Source organism: Nicotiana tabacum, chromosome 11 (assembly GCF_000715075.1).
Source record: "Nicotiana tabacum cultivar K326 chromosome 11, ASM71507v2, whole genome shotgun sequence".
Lineage (NCBI taxonomy): Eukaryota > Viridiplantae > Streptophyta > Magnoliopsida > Solanales > Solanaceae > Nicotiana > Nicotiana tabacum.
The window spans coordinates 111,897,850-111,913,416 of NC_134090.1; the positions used below are offsets into that span (position 1 = coordinate 111,897,850).

The 15,567-nt window shown below is 37.3% G+C and overlaps 1 protein-coding gene across 1 annotated transcript; it reads right to left on the reverse strand.

The window, feature by feature from the left end:
- Positions 1 to 1,866: 1,866 nt before the first annotated feature.
- LOC107799947 (retrovirus-related Pol polyprotein from transposon TNT 1-94-like) lies at positions 1,867 to 13,922 on the reverse strand. The gene is made up of 13 exons (XM_075224364.1): positions 13,562 to 13,922; positions 11,942 to 12,137; positions 11,499 to 11,597; positions 11,336 to 11,387; positions 11,060 to 11,181; positions 10,877 to 10,977; positions 10,742 to 10,800; positions 10,424 to 10,480; positions 9,966 to 10,011; positions 9,253 to 9,332; positions 6,727 to 7,238; positions 5,710 to 6,639; positions 1,867 to 1,922 (listed from the first exon to the last, which is right to left on the reverse strand). Exons 1-13 carry the CDS (start codon positions 13,667 to 13,669, stop codon positions 1,867 to 1,869), a joined length of 2,418 nt encoding a protein of 805 aa, XP_075080465.1. The 5' UTR covers positions 13,670 to 13,922.
- Between the last annotated feature and the right edge of the window lie 1,645 nt (positions 13,923 to 15,567).

Here is a 15,567-nt window from a genome sequence, read left to right on the forward strand (position 1 = left end):
CTAAGTTGTACATGTATTTCTTTGTTATAGGGTTGGTACGCTAGTTGTCGTAAGCTTGTTGTTGAGTTGCATTGACAACTTTAGGTATGTTAATGCTATCTTTTCTTTCTTTTTGGCATGATCCATATGATACAACGAAACGAGCAAGCGCGCAACTTTCACAAATGATTCTATTCTTAGGAGTACTAAGGTTGCCTATGTTCTTGATTCCCCATGTGTCCTACTATCATATCGTATGTTCATGGGTCTCATGACATTCCGAGAGATCTTATTGACTTACTTCATTATGCATTTCATTCATTATACATGTATATTGACCCATGACCAGATGGCGTTATATACGCATATAATATATGTATATGGGGTATGGAAAAAGATTATGGTGTTATAGGCGTACCACCACCTGATCAGTTGGTATACATTGATGATTTTGCCCACAGGGGTTGAGAAGATATGATGGGATGCCCTCAGAGGCTTGATGACGTTATGTATGCATATACTTATGCATGATATGACATTTATACGCACATGCATGCCATTATAAATGTTTCATGATTCACGGAACTATTCAGACTTACAGGTTGAGTCCTTTACTCCATCTTTCTTTCATGTCTTTTATATACTACTTTTCGTTCCTTACATACTCGGTACTTTATTTGTACTAACGTCCCTTTTGCCTGGGGAGGCTGCGCTTCATGCCCGCAGGTCCCAATAGACAGTCTGACAGTACCTCCTAGTAGGCTATTAGTTTAGCGGAAGGTGTTGGTGCACTCCACTTGCTCCGGAGTTGCCTATTTGGTCAGTATGATTTGGACATGTATTGATTGGTATGGCGGGGCCCTATCCCGACCTTTATAACATTTATGGAATCTTAGAGGCTTGTAGACGTATGTCATATATATGGATACTTGTATGGCCTTGTCGGCATATGTTTTGAGTGTACAAATGATCATGTCGGCCTTGTAGGCTCGTATGTCACATGTATAAGTTTCTATATCATGTTGGGTCGTCCTATGTCTAGTATTCCCTTATGTTTTATTCTGGTTATCTCATGACGGCCCTTCTGGCTCATTTACCCATGATGGCGTGATAAGAAAGATATGTTACGTTAGTACTCAGTTGAGTAAGGCACCGGGTACCTGTCGCGACCCTCCGATTTGGATTGTGACACTGTGTTCTAACATCTACAATAACATACAAAAGTTTAGACCGTAATCCTACGTTTTGTCATAAGATTTTCAGTTTTCTTTAAAGGGATCTTTTGATTGTGGTATAAGAGATCTATTCTTGCAAGAGAAGTTAAAAAGAGGGTCATTTACAAAACAATTGAGGCAAAAGGAGACAACTAGCGACAATTTCATCAAGTTAGGACCAGATAGTCTTGACTATTAACCTGCGGCCGCAAAATGTACACAGTTCCCAAAAATCCATCTATTGTGCCATAATAATAACGTGAATATATGAAGAAAACAACGAACAGTATTTGAGCTATAACTAGTGCATCAACAAAGTCTATACTCTTTATTACTATGAAGAACAGCATTTATGGAGGTTTTAATCTTGGTCTTGCTTATGGAAAAGACCACTAGCTACCACCAATTCCCGGCCTAACGGCCTCAGTGAAATCTTTGCCGAGCTTGAAACAAGTAAATATCATACATGCACATGTTGGCACCATAAATCCTCTAAGTAACTATTAATAGTCCTGTGTGGAAACACAAAATTAGGAGGAAAATAAAGAAAAACTGTTAGAAGAAAAAATTGGGAAAAAAAAAACAGTAAACTATAAGAAATATTCCGAGTCCACAATTTGCTTGTGCGTCCTTAAGGAATTTTAACCCCCTCACACGTTGCCAAGGTAATGGATTAAATCCTCCCAGGATGAAACTGAATAAACCTTCCTACAACAGTGGCAATACAAACTGCAGGATACCAACGAACTCAAAGAACGGAGCAAAATCACGCTTCCAAATTTGAGAGAGAGAGACTGCGAATTAGAATGCAGTATTTTCAGAAAGAAGAAAGTTCTCTAATGTTTTTGGCATCTCAAAACCGAAGCCATGCCTCAGAATTTATAGGCAATTATTGGAAGAGGTGTGATGTTTGTTTTGGAAAAAGTGCCTTTTCAGAAGTTTACGCCGTCTGCCGCGGTCCTACAGCGGTTACGCCAGGACCGCGGCCAGAGTGGCCCTCTGAATCTGCAGAAGGGTTCTGGCGCGGTCCTACCGCGGTTACGCCAGGATCGCGGCCAGACTATACTTTCTGAATCTTCAGCAGTGATCTGACATTTAATTAATTATTAAATAATTAATTAAATAAATTTTATCCAAAAAAAATCTTATCGATCGTTTTCCAAATCCAAATCCAAATCCAAAGCCAAAGCCAAAGCCGAAGCCGAGCCGAGCGAGCGACGACGGCGCGAGGGTTCATTCTCTTCAACTCCTTTTAAGAGCTCTAAGAAGTGATCCCGTATTTATACACACAAGTGTAGTTGTCTTTCACCAATGTGGTACAAAGTTCATGACAAAAGCTCACTTGATTCAAATTTTCATTTCCCTCCATTTTATTTCCCACAAATTCCCAATTCACACTCTTAGACTTTAAAGCTCAACGCTTAAAGTCTTTAAAGCCCAATGCTTAAAGTCCAACAATCCCCCACATGAATGGGAATGGCTGTAACAAGAATGATCATCGATGAAAGTTGTGTGATTTGCAAGTAAGGATTAATTGCATCTGGATAAGTAGGTTTCCCTTTGAACTTTCCGTAGTGAGCATATGTCGGATATACTCGGTCAATCGGTAGATTTGATATTTTTGAACCGTCGAACTTTAGTGTATACCTAGACAACCATATGTCACACAATCAACCCTTAACCGTCTTTTGGTTCTCATTGTTGTGTTCGTTTCAGCCATGAACACCTCCCGGTTTCATAAGTGCGTAGAGAATTGGCCTTACAGAATTCTCATTGAAGCGGCTTCCACTTTACACTTACATAGGTGATTCCTAAACATGTAATCCTCTAGATTGACACTATTTGATAAATACCACATCAAACTTAGGTAATCATTAAAGAACGTGTAAAGTTCTATCCTTGTTACTGAACATTGTCTTCATCACGAGAAGGGACCAAAGACTTTACTTTGACAATGTTGAACCGGTCAATCACAACTTTGTTTGAGCTCCTTGAACCTAGATCTCGGAAAATCCAAAATTCTAGGTAGAGTTACCGCCATGTTGACTTGTCCTCGGCCATAGTCCCATTCCCTTAGATGATTTCTCAACTCCCTCTCTAGTTAAGCCTTTTGTAAGCGGATCCGCCACATTATCCTTTGATCTTACATAATCAATAGTGATAATTCCACTAGAAAGTAGTTGTCTAACGGTGTTATGTCTTCGTCGTATATGACGTGACTTTCCGTTATACATAACGTTCCCTGCCCGTCCTATTGCAGCCTCACTATCGCAATGTATGCATATAGGAGCCAAAGGTTTTGGCCAGAACGGAATGTCTTCTAAGAAATTTCGAAGCCATTCAGCTTCTTCGCCGGCCTTATCCAAAGCTATAAACTCTGATTCCATTGTAGAGCGAGCGATGCACGTCTGTTTGGAAGACTTCCAAGATACTGCTCCTCCACCAACAGTAAAAACATATCCACTTGTGGACTTTGTTTCTGTTGAGCCGGTTATCCAATTCGAATCACTATATCCTTCGATAACCGCAGGATATTTATTGTAATGTAAAGCGTAGTCTTGGGTATATTCCAAATATCCCAGAACTCGTTTCATTGCCACCCAGTGATATTTGTTGGGATTACTTGTGAATCGACTAAGTTTACTTATTGCACAAGCTATATCAGGACGTGTACAGTTCATGATATACATTAAGCTTCCCAATACACGAGCATACTCCAATTGAGACGTGTTTTCACCTTTATTCTTTATAAGATGATGGTTTAAGTCAATTGGAGTTCTTGCACTTCTAAATTTCAAGTGTTTGAATTTTTCAAGTACCATTTTCACGTAATGTGATTGAGACAAAGCTAGACCCTGAGGAGTCCTCTGAATTTTAATTCCTAGAATTACATCGGCAACTCCTAAGTCTTTCATATCAAACTTACTAGCAAGCATACACTTAGTAGCTTGAATGTCGGCAATGTCTTTGCTCATTATTAGCATATCATCAACATATAAGCAAACAATTACTATATGATTTGGAATGTTCTTAATGTAAACACACTTATCACATTCATTAATCTTAAAGCCATTTGACAACATTGTTTGGTCAAATTTCGAATGCCATTGCTTAGGTGCTTGTTTTAGTCTATAAAGGGACTTAACAAGTCGACACACCTTCTTTTCTTTTTCCGGAACCACAAACCCTTCAGGTTGGTTCATGTAAATTTCTTCCTCTAGATCACCATTTAAGAAGAATGTTTTTACATCCATTTGATGGATTTGAAGACCATACAAGGCGGCTAATGCTATTAGCATCCGAATGGATGTAATTCTTGTTACCGGCGAGTATGTGTCAAAATAGTCAAGACCTTCTCGCTGTCTAAATCCTTTGACAACAAGTCTTGCCTTGTATTTGTCAATAGTACCATCATCTTTCATTTTCTTCTTGAAAATCCATTTAGAACCCAATGTTTTGTTACCTGGAGGAAGATCAACCAATTCTCAGGTATGGTTGCTCAATATGGATTCTATTTCACTATTGACAGCTTCTTTCCAATATTGTGCTTCTGAGGAAGACATTGCTTCCTTGAAGGTACGAGGCTCATTTTCTAGCAGGAAAGTCAGAAAATCTGGACCGAATGAAGTAGATGTCCGTTGACGTTTACTTCTTCTCGGATTTTCCTCATTGGGCATATTATTTATTATTTCCTCCCGAGGTCGTTTTGACTTTTTATAGGTCAATTCACTTTCCTTTTTATACGGATAAATAGTTTCAAAGAATTCAGCATTATCTGATTCTATTATCGTATTAACGTGAATCTTAGGATTTTCTGATTTATGAACCAGAAAACGATATGCCTTGCTATTGGTTACATATCCAATAAATACACAATCAACCGTTTTTGGACCTATCTTAACCCTTTTAGGTTTAGGAACTTGTACCTTAGCTAAACACCCCCACACTTTGAAGTATTTCAAGCTGGGCTTCCTTCATTTCCATTTTTCATAAGGAATGGACTGTGTTTTACTATGAGGTACACGGTTGATTATTCGGTTAGCTGTAAGTATTGCTTCCCCCCACAAGTTCTGTGGTAAACCAGAGCTTATCAACAACGCATTCATCATCTCTTTCAACGTTCGATTCTTTCTCTCTGCAATTCTATTGGATTGTGGAGAGTAAGGGGCAGTTGTTTGGTGAATAATGCTATTTTCCAAACATATTTCTTCAAAAGGAGATTCATATTCGTCACCCCTATCACTTCTTATCATTTTGATCTTTTTGTTTAGTTGTATTTCAACTTCACTCTTGTATTGCTTGAAAGCATCAATTGCCTCATCTTTACTATTAAGTAAATAAACGTAGCAATATCTCGTGCTATCGTCAATAAAAGTAATAAAATACTTTTTCCCACCGCGAGATGGTGTTGACTTCATGTCGCAAATATCTGTGTGAATTAAGTCTAAAGGACTTGAGGTCCTTTCAACGGACTTATAAGGATGCTTAGCATACTTTGATTCCACACATATTTGACATTTAGAATTAATGCAATCAAATTTTGGCAAGACTTCTAAATTTATCATTTTTCGCAATGTTTTGAAGTTGACGTGACCTAAGCGTGCATGCCATAAAGCGTTTGACTCAAGTAAGTAAGAAGAAGCATTAACTTTATTTATAGGAACTGCTATTACATTTAGCTTAAAAAGGCCCTCATTCAGGTAACCTTTTCCTACATACACATCATTCTTACTTAGTATAACACTATTAGAAACAAAAATACATTTGAATCCATTCTTGACAAGAAGTGAGGTAGACACAAGATTCTTGCGAATTTCTGGAACGTGGAGAACTTGGTTTAGAGTCACAATTTTTCCCGACGTCATCTTCAACGCAATCTTGCCAACTCCTTCAATTTTGGCTGTAGACGAATTTCCCATAAAAATTTTCTCATCGGGTCCTGCGGGGGCATAGGAAGAAAATAACTCCTTGTTAGCACAAACATGGCGGGTGGCTCCAGAATCAATCCACCATTCTTTAGGATTTCCTACCAAGTTGCATTCAGACAACATTGCACACAAGTCCTCCATTTCTTCAGCATTTTCAACCATGTTAGCTTGATTCTTCTTCTTCTTCTTATCATTCTTTGGTGCACGACAATCCACGGCCTTATGCCCAGATTTTCCACAGTTGTGGCAATTACCCTTGAACTTTTTCTTGCTCGGGTAATTCTTTGGCCCAGAAGCCTTCTTTCTTTTCTTATTTTGTGGCGCCTCCTCAACAATGTTAGCCCTTATTATTGTCGAGTTTCCACGTGACTTCTTTTCAGCATTTTTGTTGTCTTCTTCTATCCTCAAACGAACAATCAAGTCTTCAAGTGTCATCTCCTTCCGCTTGTGTTTAAGATAGTTCTTAAAGTCCTTCCAACATGGAGGTAACTTCTCAATGAAAGCGGCGACTTGAAAGGCTTCATTTATGACCATACATTCAATAATAAATTCACAATTAATAACACGAAAAATCTTATTAATAAAATTATTGATTCGGGTCATACCTTCAGCAAGGAGATCATGCACAATGACTTGTAATTCATGGACTTGAGTTATGACCGACCTAGTGTCAATCATCTTGAAATCCAAAAATCTTGCAGCCACAAACTTCTTAAGTCCGGCATCCTCAGTCTTGTACTTCTTCTCAAGCGCATTCCATAATGCTTTTGAAGTTTCCATGACACTATAGACATTGTACAAGCTATCTTCCAAGCAACTCAAAATGTAGTTTTTGCACAAGAAATCAGAATGTTTCCATGCTTCAGTTACCACAAATCGTTCGTCATCCGGAGTGCCTTCAGCCAGGACCAGAGGATCCTCCTTGATGAATCGCTGCAAACTCAACGTAGTCAGATAGAAAAGCATCTTCATTTGCCAACGTTTGAAGTCAATACTAGAAAACTTTCCGGCCATAGCATGAGCAGGAGTTGAACGGCTTGACGAGGCAGCAACACTCGTAACAGTAGCACCCGTTCCCGCAACATTTCCATTAGTTTGGTTTTCATTCGACATGTTTCTGTAGAGTTGGAAACAAAACAGAACTTTGTTAAATCAGTGAAGTTTTGATATCTTCAAACTGAATACCAAACCAAACACACAACACGTAACAATGGTGAGGTTTTTATATACTTCAAACCCGTACGTTTCTTATTCCGGTAAAGTTTTGTTATACTTTAAACCGGACAGATAATTATTGGAGTAGAAAGCACGAAGGCTTTAGTCTCCAAACCAGTATACAAAATATAGATAACAGTTTAATATATATATTTCAACACAGAACCGTTACATTATAAAATTCCTTAAGCTTGTTAATAGTCCTGTGTGGAAACACAAAATTAGGAGGAAAATAAAGAAAAACTGTTAGAAGAAAAAACTGGAAAAAAAAAACAGTAAACTATAAGAAATATTCCGAGTCCACAATTTGTTTGTGCGTCCTTAAGGAATTTTAACCCCCTCACACGTTGCCAAGGTAATGGATTAAATCGTCCCAGGATGAAACGGAATAAACCTTCCTGCAACAGTGGCAATACAAACTGCAGGATACCAACGAATTCAAAGAACGGAGCAAAATCACACTTACGAATTTGAGAGAGAGAGACTATGAATTAGAATGCAGTATTTCAGAAAGAAGAAAGTTCTGTAATGTTTTTGGTATCTCAAAACCGAAGCCATGCCTCAGAATTTATAGGCAATTATTGGAAGAGGTGTGATGTTTGTTCTGGAAAAAGTGCCTTTTCAGAAGTTTACGCGGCCTGCCGCGATCCTACCGCGATTACGCCAGGACCGCGGCCAGAGTGGCTCTCTGAATCTGCAGAAGGGTTCTGGCGCGGTCCTACCGCGGTGACGCCAAGATTGCGGCCAGACTATACTTTCTGAATCTTCAGCAGTGATCTGGCATTTAATTAATTATTAAATAATTAATTAAATAAATTTTGTCCAAAAAATAATTTTATCGATCATTTGACAAATCCAAAGCCGAAGCCGAGCCGAGCGAGCGACGACGACGCGAGGGTTCATTCTCTTCAACTCCTTTTAAGAGCTCTAAGAAGTGATCCCATATTTATACACACAAGTGTAGTTGTCTTTCACCAATGTGGTACAAAGTTCATGACAAAAGCTCATTTGATTCAAATTTTCATTTCCCTCCATTTTATTTCCCACCAATTCCCAATTCACACTCTTAGACTTTAAAGCCCAATGCTTAAAGTCTTTAAAGCCCAATGCTTACAGTCCAACAGTAACATCATATAGAGCTTAACAGATAGTGTTTTACAACCCAGTCGAACTTAATTCAAAGACTCGAACAGAGTGTGTTCTACAACCCAGTCGAACTTAATTCAAAGACTGGACCCTTATAAACTGTGTAAGAAAAGTCGGGGGTACCATTTATAGCTTTACTAGTTACCACCATCTCCTATCTTATTTGTAAGAACACAGATCAACATGAGTGTCCTTGTAACGCTGAAGCAAGTAGGTCTCACATTTAATTGGAGGATACCTGAGAGAACAGCAATCAGTCAACCATTTATAGTAGGCAAAAACACTGGGGACATAAAAGATTTCTAACAAGCCGCATCGTCTAAAATAAGATCTCTATTATCATAGTGGCGCAATGACCATGCAGGTTTACTTGCATGGCAAAACTCGTTTATTTGGCATTACAGGACCTCAATTAAACATCGTCATTGAAGCATTTCAGTCTTTTTTCATAGGATCACAACTTGAAGCACCTAAGTCTATATTGAGTGTGGGAACATTTGGAAAACGAAGAAGTCTTTGGAGAAAGTTGTTTTTGTAAAAATTTATCAAAAGCACTTTTACAGAAAGAAATTTTGAATGGAGAAGGGCCTTGGAACTTCCATAAAAAATCTTCTTCCAGTCATGCATGATACAACACACACAAATGCACAAAATCTTTTCTCCAAAATATTTTTTAAAATATGTTGGAAACAGCTTTGGTCATTAGGTAATTTGTACTGCACGTTGGATAAATTTAGTTTGTGTGCCTCTGGTAGAATAAGTTTACTTGCCTCGGTGGGTTATCTTTTGATTGGCAGGTCGCCAAGCATTCAACAAGACAGTCGTGACTGGGCTCCACAAAATATGCAATCTACACAACATGAAGAAGAGGATCAAATGATTGGTTCTCCCATTTCCATAAGAGCTAATTTGCTATGAGTATTCATTGCTGTCTCCCGTTAGAACAAGCAAAAAGCAGCTCTCTTCAAAATTTCAGTTCTGGGGTGAGGTAATCCAGCCATCCAGGTATAAGTCAGCATGTGGACATTTCTCCACAAAATTACACACTTTTTCTAGAAGATAGATTTAGCAAAAATGCTTACAATTTTAAGAAACTCATAACTGTTGTTTAGTCTTATTGGCTAGCTTCTTATCATATGCTTTCATATATATGTTTCAGAACCCAAATCATCTTTATGGCAAGTGACAGACCAAAACTTAATAGATGTACTTTGAAAGAAAACATACAATAATGAAAACAAAATTTCATATCAATCTTTTTTAGTCGGAAAAAGTTATATGATATATAGTGATAAAAAATTACTGAAATTTCCTTTTAACCTTTCCAGTTAAGAAAATATATCATTACAGTCTTAAAGGGATTCCTTTCTGGAGGCAATAACACTCGTCTAAGAAGTTATATAAAATTGAACAATTCTCTTTTTAAATGATTATGTTGATATGCATAAGATATGCAAGCATCCAAAACCATCAAAGGGCTTACAGAATATCTTTCTTGACCATTTCCAAGGACCCGATGCAATGTTGACCTGAACACAGGAGCAAAAAAGTAAACTGACAAGAAACATGATACAATTACGGTGACTTAGAAAAAAATGTGTCAATTTCATACACATTGAGTGTACACAATTAATAATCACGAAGAGAAGCTACCAAATCCTGGAATATGAAGTTTGCATTTCCTTGGTTAATTGTATAGCTCTATTTGAGAAAAACTATTCTCCATTAAACAATTGCAGCAACTTCTTCACAACTTGCTGGAGGGAGGAGCTCAGTTATCAGAATGTATCCCCAATAAAGTCAGAAGGGTAAGATTATTTTCTCAAGGTCAAATTAAAAAATAAGAATTGCGGGTATTATATGGTAGTTTAGAAGAGGTAACGAATCAATATCCTGGCTTCTGATGCCATTAATTCGCAACTTGCACAACAATCACATTACCTGAATATACCGTTGCTCCAGCGCTCAAGCATATCACCAAGATTCACTACAAAAGCACTGTAAGTAGAATGTCAAGAATATTATGCCCATAACTGCTGCTGCAAACTAATTGGTCCATTACATTATAGAGAGTGAAATCTTCTATTATGCTACATAGGTGATTTCAACTTAACTTTTACATTGTTAACAAAAGGCAAGCTGTATCGTTTGATACTGCAGGAGAAGACATGATTTTAAGCAGTATCAAACCTTACACGTTATAACTTGTGCTTTACTTACAAAACAGAGGACAAAACCAAGAAACTTATCATGTCTCACCCTTTTAATGGTGGCACATACTCCCAAATCTGAGGCTTAGCATCCTTATCCTTGCATATCTGGATTAGATTTAAAAGTTTGACTTAAACATGATTAATATCTATCTAGAAAATTCCAAGTTTTCTGATAATTTACCTGAAGGCCACAGACATCATCTGTGGCCAAAAGAGTAATCAGACCATAGTCAGTATGTGCACCAGCTCCAAAAATTCCAGTTGATGGATCAGAAAGTTTGCCTAGTTTGACATGAAATCAGAATATCAGTTACATCAAATAGAGAAGCATGATGACTCTCTATTGAAGTTTAACTATCTTCACCTTCATAATGCAGCAGACGCAAAGTACCAATTGGTTTGCCGAGAAACTCTGGCTGACCAAAAAAGTCAGCATCAAGGTCAAGTGCAAGGGCTATGAGCCTCGATACTGCTTTTGTCACCTCACTGATGCAAGTAGACAGGCAGCAAATGATACACAAAAAAAGAAGAGATAAATGCAGGTAAAAAACAATCTTGGAGATATACAGCAATATTGTCATTGACCAACAAGAATTAAAGCTTAAGAATGTAAGAATATGATAGGAAGATAGTGACCCACAGTGCCTCTTGATGATACTTCTCCATAGTTTCCCTCCATCCAGGCAAGATACCTTGAAGAATACTAACCAATTTAACCTTTTAAGTGATTAACAAAATAATGATATTTGGTAAGATCATTGTGTATTCCTCAGATAAATGACTAGAACCCCACTGAGAGTTACCTGCAGTAGGCCACACATTTGACCCATAAAATGGTCTCTGAGCATCAGGATCATCTTCAAGTGCTTCAACACCAATGTAATATCCCTCCTTATAGTCACCTAAGGCGCATCACAAAAGCAGCCAACTAAAAGGAAAGTAGCCTCAGCTGAAGTAGCTTTTCTAATTGTTTTCTGATAAAATATCTAGATTTCTTGATACTGTGAGAGTAAAGCTATATCTTAGTCTAACCATTCTACATCTACGAGAATTCTCTCTTGGGTAGGTGATACTTGCCATCTCTTCTTTGTAAGTATCCTCATTATGGTATTGTTGTGGCTCAACTTAATTAATTGAATCTTACTGGTACTGGAGTGAGTGAACAACATTGAGTAGGAACAAGGCAAATATCCCCTCTAACTCTAATCTAATAATAATAGCAATAAGAGATATGCTAGATACATACCGTTTATTTGATTGACAGCATCCAAATGCTCATCTAGAACAGGAGTGTAACCCCGATGTTTCTCATTCCTAAGAAGCTTCATTTTCTCTTCCAAAGGAAGGTCAAAAAGCTTTTTGCTTTGAGCGAAAACTTCATCCGTAAACTCCTGGCTGATTTTATGATTGACAACATAGAAAAATCCTGAATCTAAGCAAGCCTAGTGACCAAGAACGAATATATATGAGCTAATGGAGCAATAAGATCTTCCAATGGAATACAAACATTGAAGAGGAAAGAAAGGAAAAGTAACAAAAGAAAGCAGATATAGTGGTTTCTCTAGAGCAGATTGTTGGATTTATCAAAAATGAACATTACCACATAATATGTACTCCTAATAGAGGTACCAGTACTTGTGGGGAAAGGGAACTTGTTAAAAAATTGTCTGATAGAACTAGAGAGACAGTTTTGATCATATAAAGTTAGGTAATACATATTTTCTGGTAGGTGGAAAGAAAATAATGTACCTATTGAAACCTTTGACTGTTCGATCGGAGAGCAGTGAGATGATTAGAGAACTTACATAGTGAAGATCAGTGGATAATCTTAGTTTAAAGAACTAAAGGACAAAAAAAGTAGCTTTGGGACGGTGGCTTTATGCATACTAAACGTTGGTTTTATCTTTTAATAGAAATATAAATTCTTCTAACAGATGGGATCTATGAATCTCCTCCAAAGTATAGTCCATAGACATGATACTTGATGAATATTTGAAGGATCCATGCAGATACCCTTTCCATCAACTCAATCAGCGATGCCTCATTGCCAACCAGCTTGAGTCTGGGTTATATATGAATCCTCTAATCCATTCGTTTTTATTTAGCTCTGTTTTAAGGCATATTAGGGGTTCTAAAAAACTATATATTCGCTAATCCTCAAAGTTATCATTTCACCAACATACAAGTCTCTAACCAGACTGAAAAGGACGTCTAGTCAGGGGCGGATCCAGCCTATTGAATGTGGGTTCTCGTGAACCCAGTAGCTTTTGCATATACCGTGTATATGTATTAAAAAATCCACTAAATATCCATAAATATTTGATTGTGAACCCAGTTATTTATTGTATATTTACTTAAGGTCGTTATAGGAACCCATTAACTTTAAATCCTGGATCCGCCTCTGCCTCTAGTAAACAGGGGGCATAAAGTAAAGGTAACAACAATAACTAGTATATGAATTTGCCTTATAATTAGCTGCGTTGGCATTACTCTCCAGAAAGTAAACATGCGATAATAATTCTTGTGAATGGCAAAAGCTTAAATAACCAAAAAGGATTTAGAAACAAAGCAGCTTTCCGAACCCTCGGTAATATTTCCTGTTTAGATAAAAAAGAAGCAAACGTAAACTCTATGTATTTAATTCAGGTGAATTTTGCAACAAACCTATATCTCATGTTATTCCTTTACAGCTGCTATCATCAGCCTCAATAAATAGACAATTATCAATAGACAGATAACTTGCTGATAAAGATCACAACTTTTCTTCCTACACACACACATACGCATGACACATCTCACGAATTTCCTTCTCACTAACATATATACGAACACATAAGATGCACATATGAGAGAGAGAGAGGGGTACCTTTTTGAGGAGAGAAACAGAGGTATGGATGTCAGGACTGGAGAGATCGATGCAGTGTAAAGCAGAAATGTTGGTGGAAGCAATTCCATTCTTGTTCGAATTCGCCATATATTCGTTCCTGCGTTATTCGTTACTCGATGAAATTGACGTTCCTCTCTTGTTTCCTCGAGAGAGTGCGTGGAGAGACAGTTCTAGTGCAAGCAGTGAAACAACGTCACACCGACGTATAGGGAATTTCATTTGTGTCATTTTTTTTTTTATTTTTTTTTGGTTTTAACCATTTGATATTTCAAACCCACTTCGCCCACTGATTTATATATGCGTACAAATTATATGACACTCCCGAAAGCTCTATTATTCTCAAATAGATCGAATAGTTCTTCACTAACATGATTCAAAATTTTAAATTCGAGGCCTCTAATCAGAGGAAATACCCGAATCATTCTACTATATTTACTATGAGCCTGTTTGTAAAGTCACATGGGAATTGAAATTAATTGTAATTGAGTATAATTACACGCTTTGGTATATTTGTTTGACCAAGCAATTACTTGGTTGGTGAGGAATTGAGTGTAATTGGAAGGGAGTAATTACACTCTCCAACTCCCAACAGAAGATAAAGAATTGGATGTAATTACATCATATAATTATAAATCGACCTTTTCAATTTATTCTTCTTCTTCTTTCAATATTATATTATTCATAGGAAACAAAAAAAGATAAAAAAAAAAGGCAGATCATTTCTTACTTTACTTCTTCCCAGCATCGTCTCGGCAAATTCACTCTAGGTAAATTTTTTTCTCTTTCGTATTTTCTTGATAGTTGATTCCTTATTGAACTATTTTATTTCCTTAACTTCACCTTGCCTTGAGCTATAGTATTGAAATTTTTGACCATTCAATTTTAGAAGGGTGAAATTTGGGTAGAAGAATAAATTTGGGCACATCATTTCTACTTCATAACTAATAATGCATACAAATACCTTTTCTTGTCATATTCAGTTTTCATATTGTGATAGTTTATTATATTGGAAAGTGAAAAAATGTATCTAATTAATAAAAAAAAGTCGTACTTTTTATGATATTATGTATTACTTTTGTTTACCCTTAAAATCGGATAATAATTGAATTTGTAAGTGATTTTAAGGATATGAGATTAACTTGACACAAAGCGATAAATTAAGTTGTAATTGAAATAAACAACGATAAAATAAATTCAAACCACACGAATTGAACAGTTACAGTCTTGGGAGGCCAGTCACACTCGAACTGGATGCACTTCGATCGGTATCAAGGTACAGAAGAATAAGAGCTTAAAGAGAGAAATAATAATGTATTGCTTTGGAATGCATGTTACCATGTCTTTTATAAGTAATTAGACCATATTTATATAGTAGGGGAGTCATGTATTAGGTACAACTCTATAAAAGGTAAAACTCTCCTAATTAACTAATTGCCAATTTCTTCTTGGTACGTGCCGACATCTCCACCGTGATATTCGGTCGGTCGATATCACGGTCTTCTGTTGGCCGTGCTCGACCTCCTAACAACGTTCCTCGAAGTTAATCAAGTCTAGGGACGATCCCGAATCGCGACCCTGACACCCTCGAGGGCGGGCGTCACAGCCCGGGCTCCGTATTGGTGAGATCTCTACCTCGGTTTGGGCCCTCCTATTACTATATCTAAAGCTTGGCTTATCATGTCATGGACCGGGAAGTACTACGAGAACGATTTTATCCGTATACAGATAGTCCCCTCATTTCTCGGAGAATGAGTTGATGAGAAACGACATGAGATTCTCCGTTCCTTCTTCGGTACGTCGTGTCATAATGGCATTAAATTCTTGTCAACCGTCGGTCGGCTACCCCTGAATGCAAAGCGTCGCCGAGTTCCTATAAATACCACCTCCTTTGTTCATTTTTACTTTACATCAAACCTTCTGCCTTAGAGTTTTCAAGATTTTTTGCATTACTCTAGCATTTTTACCTCCGTTATTCAGGGTCCTTT

What these genes read in the sequence shown, in the direction of transcription:
- LOC107799947 (XM_075224364.1), bottom strand. Translation starts at nt 13,669, where the DNA reads ATGGCGAATTCGAACAAGAATGGAATTGCTTCCACCAACATTTCTGCT. An exon ending in ATGATGTCTGTGGCCTTCAG is followed by an intron (nt 10,801 to 10,876) that starts GTAAATTATCAG and finishes AATCTAATCCAG; the next exon opens with ATATGCAAGGATAAGGATGC. An exon ending in GCATGATCTCCTTGCTGAAG is followed by an intron (nt 6,640 to 6,726) that starts GTATGACCCGAA and finishes TCATAAATGAAG; the next exon opens with CCTTTCAAGTCGCCGCTTTC.